Source organism: Prionailurus bengalensis, chromosome A1 (assembly GCF_016509475.1).
Source record: "Prionailurus bengalensis isolate Pbe53 chromosome A1, Fcat_Pben_1.1_paternal_pri, whole genome shotgun sequence".
Taxonomy (NCBI): domain Eukaryota; kingdom Metazoa; phylum Chordata; class Mammalia; order Carnivora; family Felidae; genus Prionailurus; species Prionailurus bengalensis.
Genome location: NC_057343.1, coordinates 102,245,943 through 102,260,098, shown reverse-complemented (window position 1 = coordinate 102,260,098; position 14,156 = coordinate 102,245,943). Strand labels below are relative to the sequence as shown.

General features: G+C 37.2%; 1 protein-coding gene across 19 annotated transcripts in view; it reads right to left on the bottom strand.

The window, feature by feature from the left end:
• CSNK1G3 (casein kinase 1 gamma 3) overlaps positions 1 to 14,156 on the bottom strand; it is a 105,136-nt gene that overhangs the window by 30,209 nt on the left and 60,771 nt on the right. For all 19 annotated transcript variants that reach the window (XM_043586378.1, XM_043586424.1, XM_043586469.1 and 16 more), the window contains exons 7-8: positions 583 to 668; positions 376 to 460 (exon numbers count right to left, since the gene is read on the bottom strand). In XM_043586378.1, the coding sequence (XP_043442313.1) occupies positions 376 to 460; positions 583 to 668 (171 nt within the window). The remainder of the gene's footprint in view (positions 1 to 375; positions 461 to 582; positions 669 to 14,156) is intronic.

Sequence of the window (14,156 nt, the reverse complement as noted above, 5' to 3'; positions counted from 1 at the left end):
GTACTTCGAAAACTAAATCACACCCCCCTTTTGAGCATGGCACGGAGACTCAAGTGACTATCAAAGTACGCCAAAACTTTACAGTTGGCATTTCTCAGCAAATATTTTAACTTAGTAAAAGTATGTCAGTGATATTTTGGCTGATACCGGTCAACACTATTAAAAGTTGGGACTTTCTTCTATTATTAATACCATCTTAATAAAGCAATTTAAAAATTGACCCTGTGGTCTATGCATCAAATGGTGACATCTTTTAAGTCCTACTGTGAACTCATCTAAGTATGAAGAAAAAGTATTTATAAACTTGAGCAATAAAATTAACCGCTCTGGTTTTCTGCATAGAAGCACATGTATCAGTGTGGCGTCATTCATTACCTGGAAAATTTTCACACAGCACTTCTATTGGTGTGGCTCGTTTTGTATCTCCAATTTTCTGATACCTCTCTTTTAATGTGTCAGCCTAAAACACAAAGAAAAAAAAAATCTTGGCAAGGTGGTAATTTTAAAATTAACCACTTGCAGGACAGAAGCTTAACATGGCACCAATTTATTAAATTCAAAAGGAAACACAAAAACAATTACCTTTAAACCTTGCCAAGGAAGACTGCCCCTCAGAAAATACATGAACATATGACCTAAAGCTTCTAAGTCATCTCTTCTACTTTGTTCTGAAATGTAAGAGAAACATCAATTTCACTTTCTATTCCCAGTTAAGGATGTAAGAATGGAGAACTGATTCTTTTGTTACATACAAATTAACTCCCATAGTTCAGTATATAAATATAAGATATCTAGTGCTTTTAAGCAACAAATCACATCCGGTTAAACAATGTTTTTAACATTACAATTCCTGTGCATCTTTAAAACATGGCCCTACAATTCTCTTTTTCTAAAGACTCTACTGGGCATTCATTTCTCTCCTTAGATATCTATCCCAAGAAGTATATAGCAAGGCAGAAAGGGTTCCATGGTCAAATACAGGGTCACTGTGTATTGTAGCTCTATCCTAAAGACCCAGGATGTAACATATTAAAAGGTCTGGAAAAACCTAAAGATAAAATGTAGCCCTGCACTTCCTGAACTTATAGGAGCATAAAACACCCATCCTATACACTCTCCCATTAATATTAAGTGCAATTAGGATTTTGTGTAATATACTTTTTAAAGCACCCATGTTTGACACATATCAACATTAATAACCCCTCTGCCACCACCAAAAATGTGCTGCTTTGAACAAACTGCCATTTGCAAATTGCTACTGTTGTTTTAGCAACAAAATGTTGTACAGCACATAAGTGAGTGACAATTACAGATGAAGATTCAGAACGGTACTTATGAATATTTGCTGAGTGAAATTTTTTGTCACTGAAGTTACATTATGAAGATTTCTTACTATTTTAAAAAAACACAGGAGTGCCTGGGTGGCTCAGTCGGTTAAGCATCCGACTGTGGATTTGGGCTCAGGTCATGGATGATCTCCGTTTATGAGTTTGAGCCCTGAGTCTAGCTCTGTGCTCAAAGTTCGGTGCCTGCTTGAGATAATCTCTCCCCCTCTCTCTGCCCCTCCCCTGTTCATGGTTGCTCTCTCTCTCTTCTTCAAAATAAATAAGCTTTAAAAAAATAATATAAAAACTCTAACAGTAAGAGGCAAAAACAGTAGTTTAATTCTAAAAGGATGTTCATGGGTAAGATGTTTTATCCAAATGAGTAATCATCATACTATCTAAGCAGCGGTTTTGAAAAACAAAACTTTTCAAAGCATGACTCTGAACAGGTTATCATTTCTACTATGCAATCCCATTCTATAACTGTCTTCTGTAACACTTCCTACAGTTTGCGTATATATGTTGTGTCATTTTTTAGTCAATATCTATCCTCCCACCAAACGGGACATTATAGGATGGCAGATGTCTTTTGGCTCACTGTCCTCAGGACTCTGTATAATGGCTGCCACAGAGCATACTATTTAAATATAAACAAATGAAAAGGGGCGCCTGGATGGCTCAGTCGGTTAAGCATATGACTTCAGCTCAGGTCATGATCTCGCGGTTCGTGGTTTTGAGCCCCGCGTGGGGCTCTGTGCTGACAGCTCAGAGCCTGGAGCCTGCTTCGGATTCTGTGTCTCCCTCTCTCTCTCTACCCCTCCCCCTCCGCCACCTCTCTCTCTCAAAAATAAACCTTAAAAAATTTTAAATATAAAAATGAACATTTGAAAAGACATAATACTAGTTATGTGTCCCTCTCCTAGAAGTAAAGGAAGATATCTAGAAGAATATGCATCAAATCGTTAGTAATCAGGGTTATAAGATTGGAGGATGACACAGGACATTTCACCTTCCATTTTATATACTCAAATTTTGGTATAATGGCTAGTTTTTCTTTTTTGCTGGTATTTTCTATTGTAACAATGTAAGCATAAGCTATTAAAAATAGAAAACTTTCAAAATAAGTAAAAGAGACTTAAGGTCTCTTTGTAGCCTTTAATAAAAGTGGGGATGTGAATAACATGGGAAAAAAAACCAGAAATATATTTTTTATATACAATTTCACCTTATTAGATCCTGGGAACCTTAAGAATAAAGAGTCATGCAAAGGAAAATGTTTACTTCTAAAGTCCCAATGAGAATCAGAATCACCTCTGAAACTTTTAAAAACCTCAAGTGAGCAAGGCCTCTCGATGGAGTCTGATTCCTGGGCTAAGACAGGAGCTAGAAGAATATGTGCATTTTGAAAGGACTTAGCAGGTGATTCTGAAATACAGCCAGATTTGGTAAGCATTAAAAATGAAACTTCTTTGATTGAAGCATAATCTCCATATAATAAAATGCACCCATTATAAGGATCCATTTAAAAAATGTTAACCACACACACACACACACACACACACACACATACGAGCCACCACAATCAAGAAGTATTTCCAGCACTCTAAGAAGTTCCCTTATGCCCCCTTGCCTGTTACTCTCCCCTTCCCGTCTCCAAACCACCACTAACCCGCTTCTGGGGGCCTACACTAAATGTGATTTCTTTATAGAACTTCATATGAACAGCATCATATAGTATGGACCCTTGGGCCCAAATTCTTTCACTCAACATCATGTTTTTATGTTTTGCACGCACTGGTGGTTCATTACTTTTTACTGCTGAGTAATATATCACAATATATGTATATAGTCACCTACCGATGGACCATGAATAACTTCCAGGTGGGGGTTTTGTGAATAAAGCTTTTATGAAGCTTTTATTGCTTCATATGGAAAAGTGTAAATTTCACGTTATGAGACACAAATATACCGTTTCCAAAGGGGTTGTGCCATTTTCTGTTTCCACCAACAACCTAAGAGAATTCCAGTCGTGTAAGTGCCCATCCCACACTTAGCATGGCCACTCTTTTATATTTTAGCCATGCTAGTGGCTGTGAGGGGTTAGCGCTCTGTGATTTAATTTGAATTTCACTGGTGACTAATGTTTTTGAACACTGTTTCATGTGTTACTGCTTATTCATACATCTTTTTCTGTGAAGTGAATATTTAAATATTTTACTCACTTTTTTAATTGTACTGTTTGTCTTGTCAGAAAGTTAAGAGTTGTTTGTGTATTCTGGATACAAGTTGTTCTCATACAACAAGTTTTGCAAACATTTTCTCCCAAATTATAGCTTGCTTTCAAGTTCACACTTTGACAAAGCCCAATTTATCAGGGCTTTTGTTGTTGTGTTTGTTTATGCTTTAAAAAAATTTTTTTTAAATATTCCTTTATTTTTGAGAGAGACAGACAGTGGGGCTTGAATTCATGAACTGTGAGATCATGACCTGAGCCAAAGTTGGCCACTTAACCGACTGAGCCACACAGGTGCCTCTTGTTGGAGCTTTTTGTATCCTGAGAGTCTCTGACTAGTCTAAGGTCACGAAGATTTTCTCCTATTTTTTCTTAAAGAAATTTTACAGTTTTGGATCTAAATCTGTGATTCATTTGAAGTCATTTTTCTTCTTTTTGTTCACTGTGGGGTAAAAGGGGTTAAATTCATTTTTTTTGTCAATAGTGATATCTAGTTATTATCATACAATTTCTTTACAATACTATCCTTTCCCCTTGAATTACTTTTGCACCTTCTCAAATATCAATTGACCTCTATGTAGGGGTCCATTTCAGGACTCTGTATTCTGACTCATTTACCTATGTCTGGGCCAATAACACCAAAAAAAAAAAAAAAAAAAAAAAAAAGGAAAAAATAATGATAAATGAGGAAACCAGTGATGACAAAACAGACCATCAATTGAGAAAACCATCCAAATCAAAAGCTGATTATCTGAAACGTTCAATAAAACTGATCCTATCACTAACCTAAAAGAAAATACAAATTACTAGTATCAGGAGGAACAAAGGGTCATCAGGCCAGACCCTACACACACTAAACAAATGATGAAAGAATATTATGAGCTAACATTATGCCAATAAATTCAACAACTTAGAAGAAATGGACAAGTATCTTAAAAGCTACAAGTGACACAGAAGATGTGAACAGCTCCATACAACTTAGAAGAAATGGACAAGTATCGTAAAAGCTACAAGTTACAAAGAAGATGTGAACGGCGCTATGCCAATTAAAGAAATTTAATTTATAATTTCAAATCTTCCCAAAATATAACCAAAGGTCCAGATGGTATCACTGGTGAATTATATTAAGCAGTTAAGGAATAATACCAACTCTACACAAACTCTTATTTCCTTCATGATATTACCAGTCAAAGGTAATACAAGCAAAGGAAAATACAAGAAATGTTCCTCAACACAGACACAAAATCCTTAAGAAGATAATACATCATGACTAAGTAGGGTTCATCCTATGAAGTTAAGGTTGGTTTAACATTCAAAAACCAACTGATATAATTCACCTTATTAATAAAAGATACAAATCATAAGATCACCTCAAAAGATAGAGAAAAACTACTTATTAAAACACAACATGCATTTATGATAAGAACACTTGTTCAACAAGAAATAGAAAAAAAACTTCATTCTGACAACGGACTTCCATGAAAAACCTACAACTAACATAATTCTTACATGGAAAAGGCAACCTTATAATTAGGAACAAAACAAGATGTTCACTCTCACATTATCTATTCAGTGTTGTACTGGAAGTTCTTGTTGGTACAGAAACGCTAGAAAAAAAATTAAAAGGTATTCAGATTGGATTGAATCTGGATTCAAATCAGATTGGAAATGAAGAAGTAAAACCAGTTTTCTCTGCAGACCATATAATTGTATATGTGGAAAATCCTAAATAATCTACCCCTAAAAAACTCTATTAGAACTAGTGCATGAGTTCTACCAAGGTTACAGGATACAAGGTCAATATATAAAAATCAAATGTATTTCTATGCATGCAACGAGCAACTGGAAAACAAATTTAAAAAGCAATAATACCCTTTTCAGCAGCATCAATAAATGTGAAACATGTAGGGGAAAATTTATCAATACATAGGCAAGACCTGCATATTATATAGCATGCAGTTTAAAAGACCAAATGATACATAAATACTGACCCCTACAGTAGTGTGTTCTTTGTTAAGGAGAAGAACTCACTATAAAAAGCACTTCCCTCTAAATTCCATCCAAAGTTGGAAGTTTTAGTTACCGGTGTCAACAAGCCGTGATGATTAGATCTTGCCTATATGACTGTCTCAAAGAACAGTATTAGTCTCAAAACCTACACAGTATTTAAAAACTCAAGCCATGAAAACAAGCTAGTAAAATTAACCACTACTGAAACTCAGTCTGAAATGTTCCTTCTCCTCCTAATTCTTTACTTGTGTTCTTTCATCCACTGACTAGTCAGGAAGTAAATTTCACCACATAGTGAGTGGTGAGTAATAAGTCATAGGGAAGGCTTTATCTTGGAAACACAGTAACTAAAGAACGAATACCTTTTCAGACCTTCAACAGTTCTGTTTCATGGGGGAAAAAAAAAACTCCCAAGGTAATTTGGCCCTTATTATATACACCCTGTTCACATTTTTTTAAGCAAGTAAAAAAAAGAAACAAGTAAAAGTTTCACTTTATATTTCCTCCTAAACAGTTAAAAATTACTTTTCCCCAGCACTCCACCAAAAAATAAATAAATAAATACTCTTCTTCCTTAAGATTCATGGAGCTCATTAATGTTTTTTCAAGATTACATAATTAAAATGGTTGTATTGTTAAATGAAAACACGAACCTATTCAGGAAAAGAAAAGACACAAATATATAAGACAATTTGCAGTAACAACTCACCAGTCCAGATACCTAATCTAGCAAAAAACAAAGTTTCCCGAGCAACAGGACCCAGCACATGCATGCAATTCCTGAAGAAGTCTTCTTCAAATCCAGTTCTCTTAATTGGATAAAATCCAGTAAGTTTGGCTATCAAATGAAGCAAATCAAAAGAAGGGAACAGCAAAGTACCACCAGCAATAGGTGCACTACACATGATAAAAAATACTAGGCTAAAAGACATCTGAATACCAAAAAAAAAAAAAAAAAAAAAAAAAACCCTATTAAAATATACACTACACTCAGACTAACTATAAAGCTACAGTCATCAACACAATGCAGTATTTGTGAACGAACAGATCAATGAAGAGAAAAGACAGTCCAAAGACAGACTCACGTAAATACTGTCAACTCATCTTTGACAGTTGAGCAAAGGCAACAGAAGGGAGGAAAGGTTGTTTTTTTTTTCCCAACAAACAGTACTAGAACAATTGGATATCAATATATAAAAAAAATGAATCTAGCCACAGATCTTACACCCTCCACAAAAGTAACACAACTGGATCAAAGACCTGTCAAATGAAAAGTTATAAAATTCCTAGAATATAATGTAGGAGAAAATCTAGATGACTGTGAGTTTGGAAATGACTCTTTAGATATGAAAGCACAGGCATGTTCATAAAAGAAATAACTGGTGAAGTGGACTTCATTAAAACTAAAACTTCTGCTCTGCTAAAGCCACTTTCAAGAGAATAAAAAGATAAGCTACAGACTGGGAGAAAATATTTGCAAAAGATACGTCTCATAAAGCACTGCTACCCAAAATATACAAAGAATTCTTAAAATCAAAAATAATAAAAACAAACAACCTGATTAAAAATGGGCCAAAGACCTTCAAAAACACCTCACCAAGGAAGATATATCGATGACAAATAAGCACATGAAAAGACGGTACATACGCATCATATGTCATCAGGAAACACGAATTAAAACAACAATGAGATAACACTACTTGAAATAATGATTTACAAGAAATATATATTTCATCACTCAGATAACCAAAATATATTTCTCAGGTATATGTGGTCTTCATCCATAGCTCCTGAAAACACTTCAGAACCAGAAAGGTGAAATGGGTGTCTTATTATTAATGAAGGTAAATTTTGGACCCACCCAAGGTCAGGGGCTGATTGCCAGGAAGGCCATACATATGATTATTGAGGTTTGGAACTTTTAGTTGTACCCTCCAACCACCAGGGAGTGAGGAGAGGCTGGAGATTGAATCAACCAATGGCCATGGACTTAGTGAATCCTGACTATGTAATGAAGCCCCCATAAAAACCCAGGAGGGCAGCTTTTTGGTCCTTTTGGGAGCGCTTCCACACTTGGGGAAACAGAACACTCCCATGTGCCACCAAGCCACGCCCCAAGCCCCTTAGGGACAGAAGCTCCTTTGTTTGGGATTTCACTGTCCATAGCTCTTCATCTGACTGTTCATTTGTATCCTTTATCATATCCTATAATAAACTGATAAATGTGAATCTATGAAACCATTCTAGCAAATAAATTGAACTTAAGGAGGAGGTAGCTAGAACCTCTAATCTGTAGCTGATCAGTCAGAAGCACCAGTAATAGCCCAGAGCTTGAAACTGGAGTCCAGAAGAGGGGGAGGGGAGCAGTCTTACAGGACAGAATCTTTAACCTTGGGATCTGATGCTTTCTCCACATAGATAGTGCCAGTATTAAGTTGAATTCTCAGACATGCTACTGGTGGCTGAGAACTGCTTGGTATTGTGGAGGGGAAAAGCCCTTTTCCACATAGGAGCTTGTCCCAGGAACCCGTTAGGATGGTGGAAATGTGTAACACTAACAATACCAAGCGCTGGCAAGAATGTGGACCCACAGGAACTCCCATTCATCGGTGGTAGGAGCGCAGAACAGTATGGCCAGTTCGGAAGACAGTTTGGGGGTGCCTTACAACATATTCTCGACATATGATGCAGGATTGAGCTCCTTGGGGTTTATCCAGAGAGTTGAAAGCTTAGGTCCCACAAAAACCTGCACATGGATGTTTACAGCACCTTTACTCATAAATGCCAAACTTACAGGCAACCAAGATATCCTTCAGTATATGAGTGGATAAACTATGGAGGATCCAGACAATGGAATATTACTCAGCACTAAAAGGAAATGAGCTATCAAGCCAGGGAAAAACATGCAGAACCCTTAAAAGCATAGCATATTACTAAGTAAAAGAAGCCAGTCTGAAATGGCTACATATTGCTTAACTCCAACTATATGGTATCTGGAAAAGGTAAAACCATGGAGACAATAAATAAAAAGACCAGTGGTTGCCAGGGGTTTGGAGGGAGGAAGGGGTTGGTGGGGAAGGAAGGATGATTAGGTATAGAGGATGCCTAGGGAAGTGGAACTCTTCTGTATAATACTATAATGGTAGACACATGTCATAAATTTATCCAGGGACGCTTGGGTGGCTTAGTCAGTTGAGCGTCCGACTTCAGCTCAGGTCATGATCTCGCGGTTCACGGGTTCAAGCCCTGTGTCGGGCTCTGTGCTGACAGCTCAGAGCCTGGAGCCTGCTTCGGATTCTGTGTCTCCCTCTCTCTCTGCCTCTCCCCTGCTCAGGCTCTGTCTCTGTCTCAAAAATAAATACAAACATTAAAAAAAATTGTAATTTATCCAAACTCATAGAATGTACAATACCAAGAGGAAATCCCAAAGTAAACTATGGACTCTCGATGATAAGGATGTGTCAATGCAGGTTCAACAATTATAACAAATGTACCACTCTAGTGGGGAATGTTGATAGTGGGGACAGCGCTGCATGTGTGTGGGCAGGAAATATAAGGAATACCTGTGTACCTTCTGCCTAATTTTGGTATGAATCAAAAACTGCTCTTAAAAAAAAATAACTGTTCAAAAAAAGTAACATCTGTTTAAAAAAAAAAAAACACTACTATTTAAACGCGTTTTCTCTACACTTATTTAGTTCAAGGTATACGTCCTCAACTAAACTTGAGGTCATCACTATATAATAGTAATCATCCAAAAATTATGATGCTGAATCACCCAGAGAATGTAAATTATGCTCATCATGCTTCAGAAAGCAAGGGATTGTGCAATACATTTTTAAACTGTTAAAACATAATTATAAAACGTAAATACATGTTTCTAAACTGCGAAAAAGCTGTTTGGGAGGCTAAAAGAGCTGTCCTCAGGAATTTGGGCAATTAACCTAGAAATTAAATGAATCACATCCTAAGATGACAACACAGAAAGAAGGCATTTTTGTAAAACCATAAATTCTGTGATCCCTTCGCTCTTATTCAGAGCTTACCACGTAGTGGCTTGAAATGTTAATTCTTCTACAGAACACGGATTAACACTTGCAAAGCAACTGAAGTTTATTCCTCAAAGCCTAGTCTCTTTATTAATGAATACTCCATAATAATTTTGAAAACAAGACAATTCTAATGCTACCTACTAAAGAGAAATGCAGGGTATTTACTTAATTTCAAATGACTTCCACAAAAGCTGCCTTTTCATGAAGGGAAAAGAGTGATCCAAAGGAAGATTATGAAATGAGGTTCAAAGCATTTGACCAAAAAAAAAAAAAAAAAAAAAAAAAGGTATTTGGAAAGATATTAAAAAGGAGACCGTGAGCAGACACAATTTAAAATAACAATTCGACATGAAAATAGTAAAGAAGGCTTCCACAAGAGGCGACCAAAGAAAGTCAGGTCACACACAGCTTTAGTGAGATTGCATCCAAAACAAGGACTTAAGAAGGTATGAGAAGGTACACCAGAGAATCACTACATCTGTTCCTTCCGAATATTAATCACCCAGTTAAGATCAAAAGATCTATACCACAGGAATAAAGAGGCTAAAATTCCACAATGTGATGTTACACTCTTCTTCCGCCTTTTTCCTTTTTAAACCTGGAACAGTGCACTGATCTCCACAAAGGAAAAGTACTTATAAATCTGCGCAAATGTTCGTCTGACCAAATTCTCTATTTCGAAATGCTCCTGTGTGTACAAAGTCCTTAAATACACAAGAATAAAGCAATGAATAAGAAGGCTTTAAATGTAATCACCAAAGTCCAGGCAGAGTAGGAAAGACAGCAATTATATATACACAAATTAAAAACCGCCACTAAAAGGTCACATTTTCACCACTTTTTCTTTTTTATCTACTCATGACTCCTCACAAAGCCAAGTGCTCTAAACGCCCCAACACAACTAAGTCCGTGTTCACTGCCATCTCACTTATAAAATGCTTTAACTCTTCAGCATTTAAACTCACATGACTTTAGCTTACTCTTAATTTCTTAAAAACAGGAACTCACATAACCTGGCAAACAAATCTTCTCACTATTAACATTGCCCATCTACTTCCGAGTTCTACATGGAGACTGGAAGCAGGGCTTCTACAAATGGGATAAAGTAAGGATTAAAGCTTTTGTTCTTTGCAGTACCTGCCCGAGAAATATTTTGTTTATGTTTTCTTCCTGAAAAAGGAGGAAAAAGAGATGACTACAATAGTTAAATGCCATTTCCCAAGCTCTGAAGGCTTTTCCTAACAAGGACAAACATATCAGATTCACTTGGCCATTTCTACAAATAGAAGGCTGTTACATTTACCATTGTTCAGATAAAAAAACATCGGGCCATAAGGAAGTTGTGACTTCATGTCTCACAATAAAATGGTGGTGAACCTTTGTTAGTTGTTATAAAATAGGCTGTTAGCAACTACCACAAAATGAAAATCTCTCACAGACACAGCTCATATACATACAGGTGTGCCTGACTGTAACATCAAACACAATCCTGAAAGTTGTGTATCTCCTCAATCTTATTTTAAATCTATCGTGAAAGTTTGCTATTGAAACGCAACCCCTCCCCCAAATACCACGTGAATGCAACGTGTGCTTTATAATTTTAGATCCATGAAACTTTTCTTAAAGAAAGACAAATTTACATTTTTCAGGCATTTCAGACACCTGAAGACAAAAAAATACCATGGCTCTCCTATCAGGAGGCTGTCAGGGAAAATTCCAAGTGCCACTTGTTCTGACTGAGAGGAAGAAGCAGGGACATGCAGTAAAGAGCAGATAAGTCTGGGAAGAATGGATAGAGAAGAAGCTACGACCACGAGTTGAAGGCTGGGTCAGATGACTCCTAAGGTCTTGTACAAAAAGTATGTCTTTAGGGTACATGTGGGCACTGATGCCAGGTAAGTACTGACTGGTTTATGTTTGTCTGTTCTTCCTTGTGAGATGTCAGCAATGCAATCTAAAAGCAGAGAATTGGGGCACCTGGGTGGCTCAGTCGGTTGAGCGACTGACCGGCTCAGGTCATGATCTCATGGTTTGTGAGTTCAAGCCCCTTGTTGGGCTCTGTACTGACAGTTCAAGCCTGGAGACTGCTTTGAATTCTGGGTCTCCCACTCTCTCTGCCCCTCCCCCACTCATGCTCTGTCTCTCTCTGTCTCAGAAATAAATAAACATTTAAAAATAAATAAATAAGTAAAATAAAAGCAGAGAATTAAGTCTTTCTCTGATATGAAAACTGACCATGGTTTGCAAGACTTAAAAATAAACCACCAAAAACATAACCCAGAACTGATTTTTTTAGAAAGGCAAAGAAGTAACTCAATGGGAAAGAATATGACATCAGAAAAAGAACCTCAGCCTCTAACTCACATCATACAAAAATATATTCTCAATGGTAGAAGAAAACATAAATGTCTGCATCTCACGGGGACAAAGATTTCTTAGGATTCAAACAGTAGCAATCCTAAAACAAAAAACTGGTAAATAACTGACCACACAAATATTCACAACTTGTGCACATCTACTGACACCATTAAGAAAACGAGCAGGCAAGCCACAGACCAGAAGAATCTATTCACAGTCCATATATTTGGGAAAGAATGAATATCCAGAATATATACAGAATTCCTACAAATCAACAATAAAATGGCACACATCACAAAAGAAGATAAGCAAATGGCCAATAAGCAAGCACAAGAAACAGTGCTCAGAATCATAAGTCAAGCAAAACAAAATGCCACCACATATCTACTCCAATGGCTAGAAGGAAAAAGAAGGCTAACACCAAAAGCTGTCAATACTATGAAACAAACAGAACTCTCATTTACTGCTGGTGGAAACAGAAAATGGCATGAATGCTTTGGGGTACTGACTGGCAGTTTCCTATGAAGTTAAACAATACCCACCACATGACACGGTAATTCCAACCTTAGTATCTGCCCAAAAGAACTGAAAACATATGTCCACTGAAAGATTTAAAAATTCATAATAGTAAACACCTGTTAATAATCAAAATGTGTATCAACATTAGAATAATTTATGGTATATTAATGCAACGGAATACTACTTAGCCTTAAAATGAACCAAATTACTGATACTTGAAAAACAAACCCTAGGGGCGCCTGGGTGGCGCAGTCGGTTGAGCGTCCGACTTCAGCCAGGTCACGATCTTGCGGTCCGTGAGTTCGAGCCCCGCGTCGGGCTCTGGGCTGATGGCTCAGAGCCTGGAGCCTGTTTCCGATTCTGTGTCTCCCTCTCTCTCTGCCCCTCCCCCGTTCATGCTCTGTCTCTCTCTGTCCCAAAATTAAATAAACGTTGAAAAAAAAAATTAATTAAAAAAAAAAAAAAAACAAACCCTAACCTTATACTGAGCAAAAGAAGCCAGATAATTCCATTTATATGAAGCAATAGAATCAGCAAAATTAATCGATGAACGGGGCGCATAGTCAGTTGCTCAGTCAGTGACTCTTGATTTCGGCTCAGGTCATGATCTCACAGTTTTGTGAGTTTGAAACCTACATAAGGCGCTGCACTGTCAGTGGGGAGCCTAGTTGGGATTCTCTCCCTCTCACTCTGCCCTTCCCTCACTTGTGCTCTGTCTCTCTCAAAATAAATAAATAAAATAAAAAACTAAAAACTAAAAACACCAAAAAACTACAACTTAAAAAAAAAAACAAAACCATGCTAGATTAATGATAGAAATCACAGCAATGGCTCCTTTGGGAGACGGTGGGGGAAGAGCAAGAATGAAGTGTATGAGATGATGACATGTTCTAAATCTTGACAGAGTTGGGGCTTATGTAGGTGTATACGTATGTCAAAAACTACAAATCATACACTCAAATGTTATAAACTTAATTCAATGTAAATTCTATTTCAATTTAAAAAATGAACTTTTGGGGGCACTTGGGTGGCTCATAAGTGTCCCACTTCGGCTCAGGTCACGGTCTCACAGTTTGTGGGTTTGAGCCCCATGTCAGGCTCTGTGCTGACAGCTCAGCGCCTGGAGCCTGCTCCAGATTCTATGTCTCCCTCTCTCCCTCTTCCCCTCCCCAACTCGTGCTCTCTTGCTTGCTCTCTCTGTGCCTCTCAAAAATAAATAAGTGTTAAAAAAAATTTTTTTTAATGAACTTTTCAGTAAATTAAGTACAAATACTGTTAATTTTGGTAAGCTTGCTTGACATACTGTTATCAGTTACCAATTCTGAAACTAGATTCTGAGGATCGTAGTAGGCTTCTAAAAATGAGTAAAGAGAGAAGTGGTAGCCAGATTTCTCCCTGTCGGCCCAGAAGACAGAAAAATACAGACAAGAGAAGGGAATAACAAATGTGGAAAAGGGGGACACTACTTTGTGGTGTTGGAATGAAATTACAACTATCAATATAAACTCAAGATTCTTATTAGATAGGCATTAATACATGCATAGATGCACATACGTGTGCAGGCATATGTGCATGTGTGTATCTGTGCGTACATGTGATTCATAGACACACGCGCATTTCTCAGTTCCGCCACCAACGGGGCCAGCAATAACACAGCAG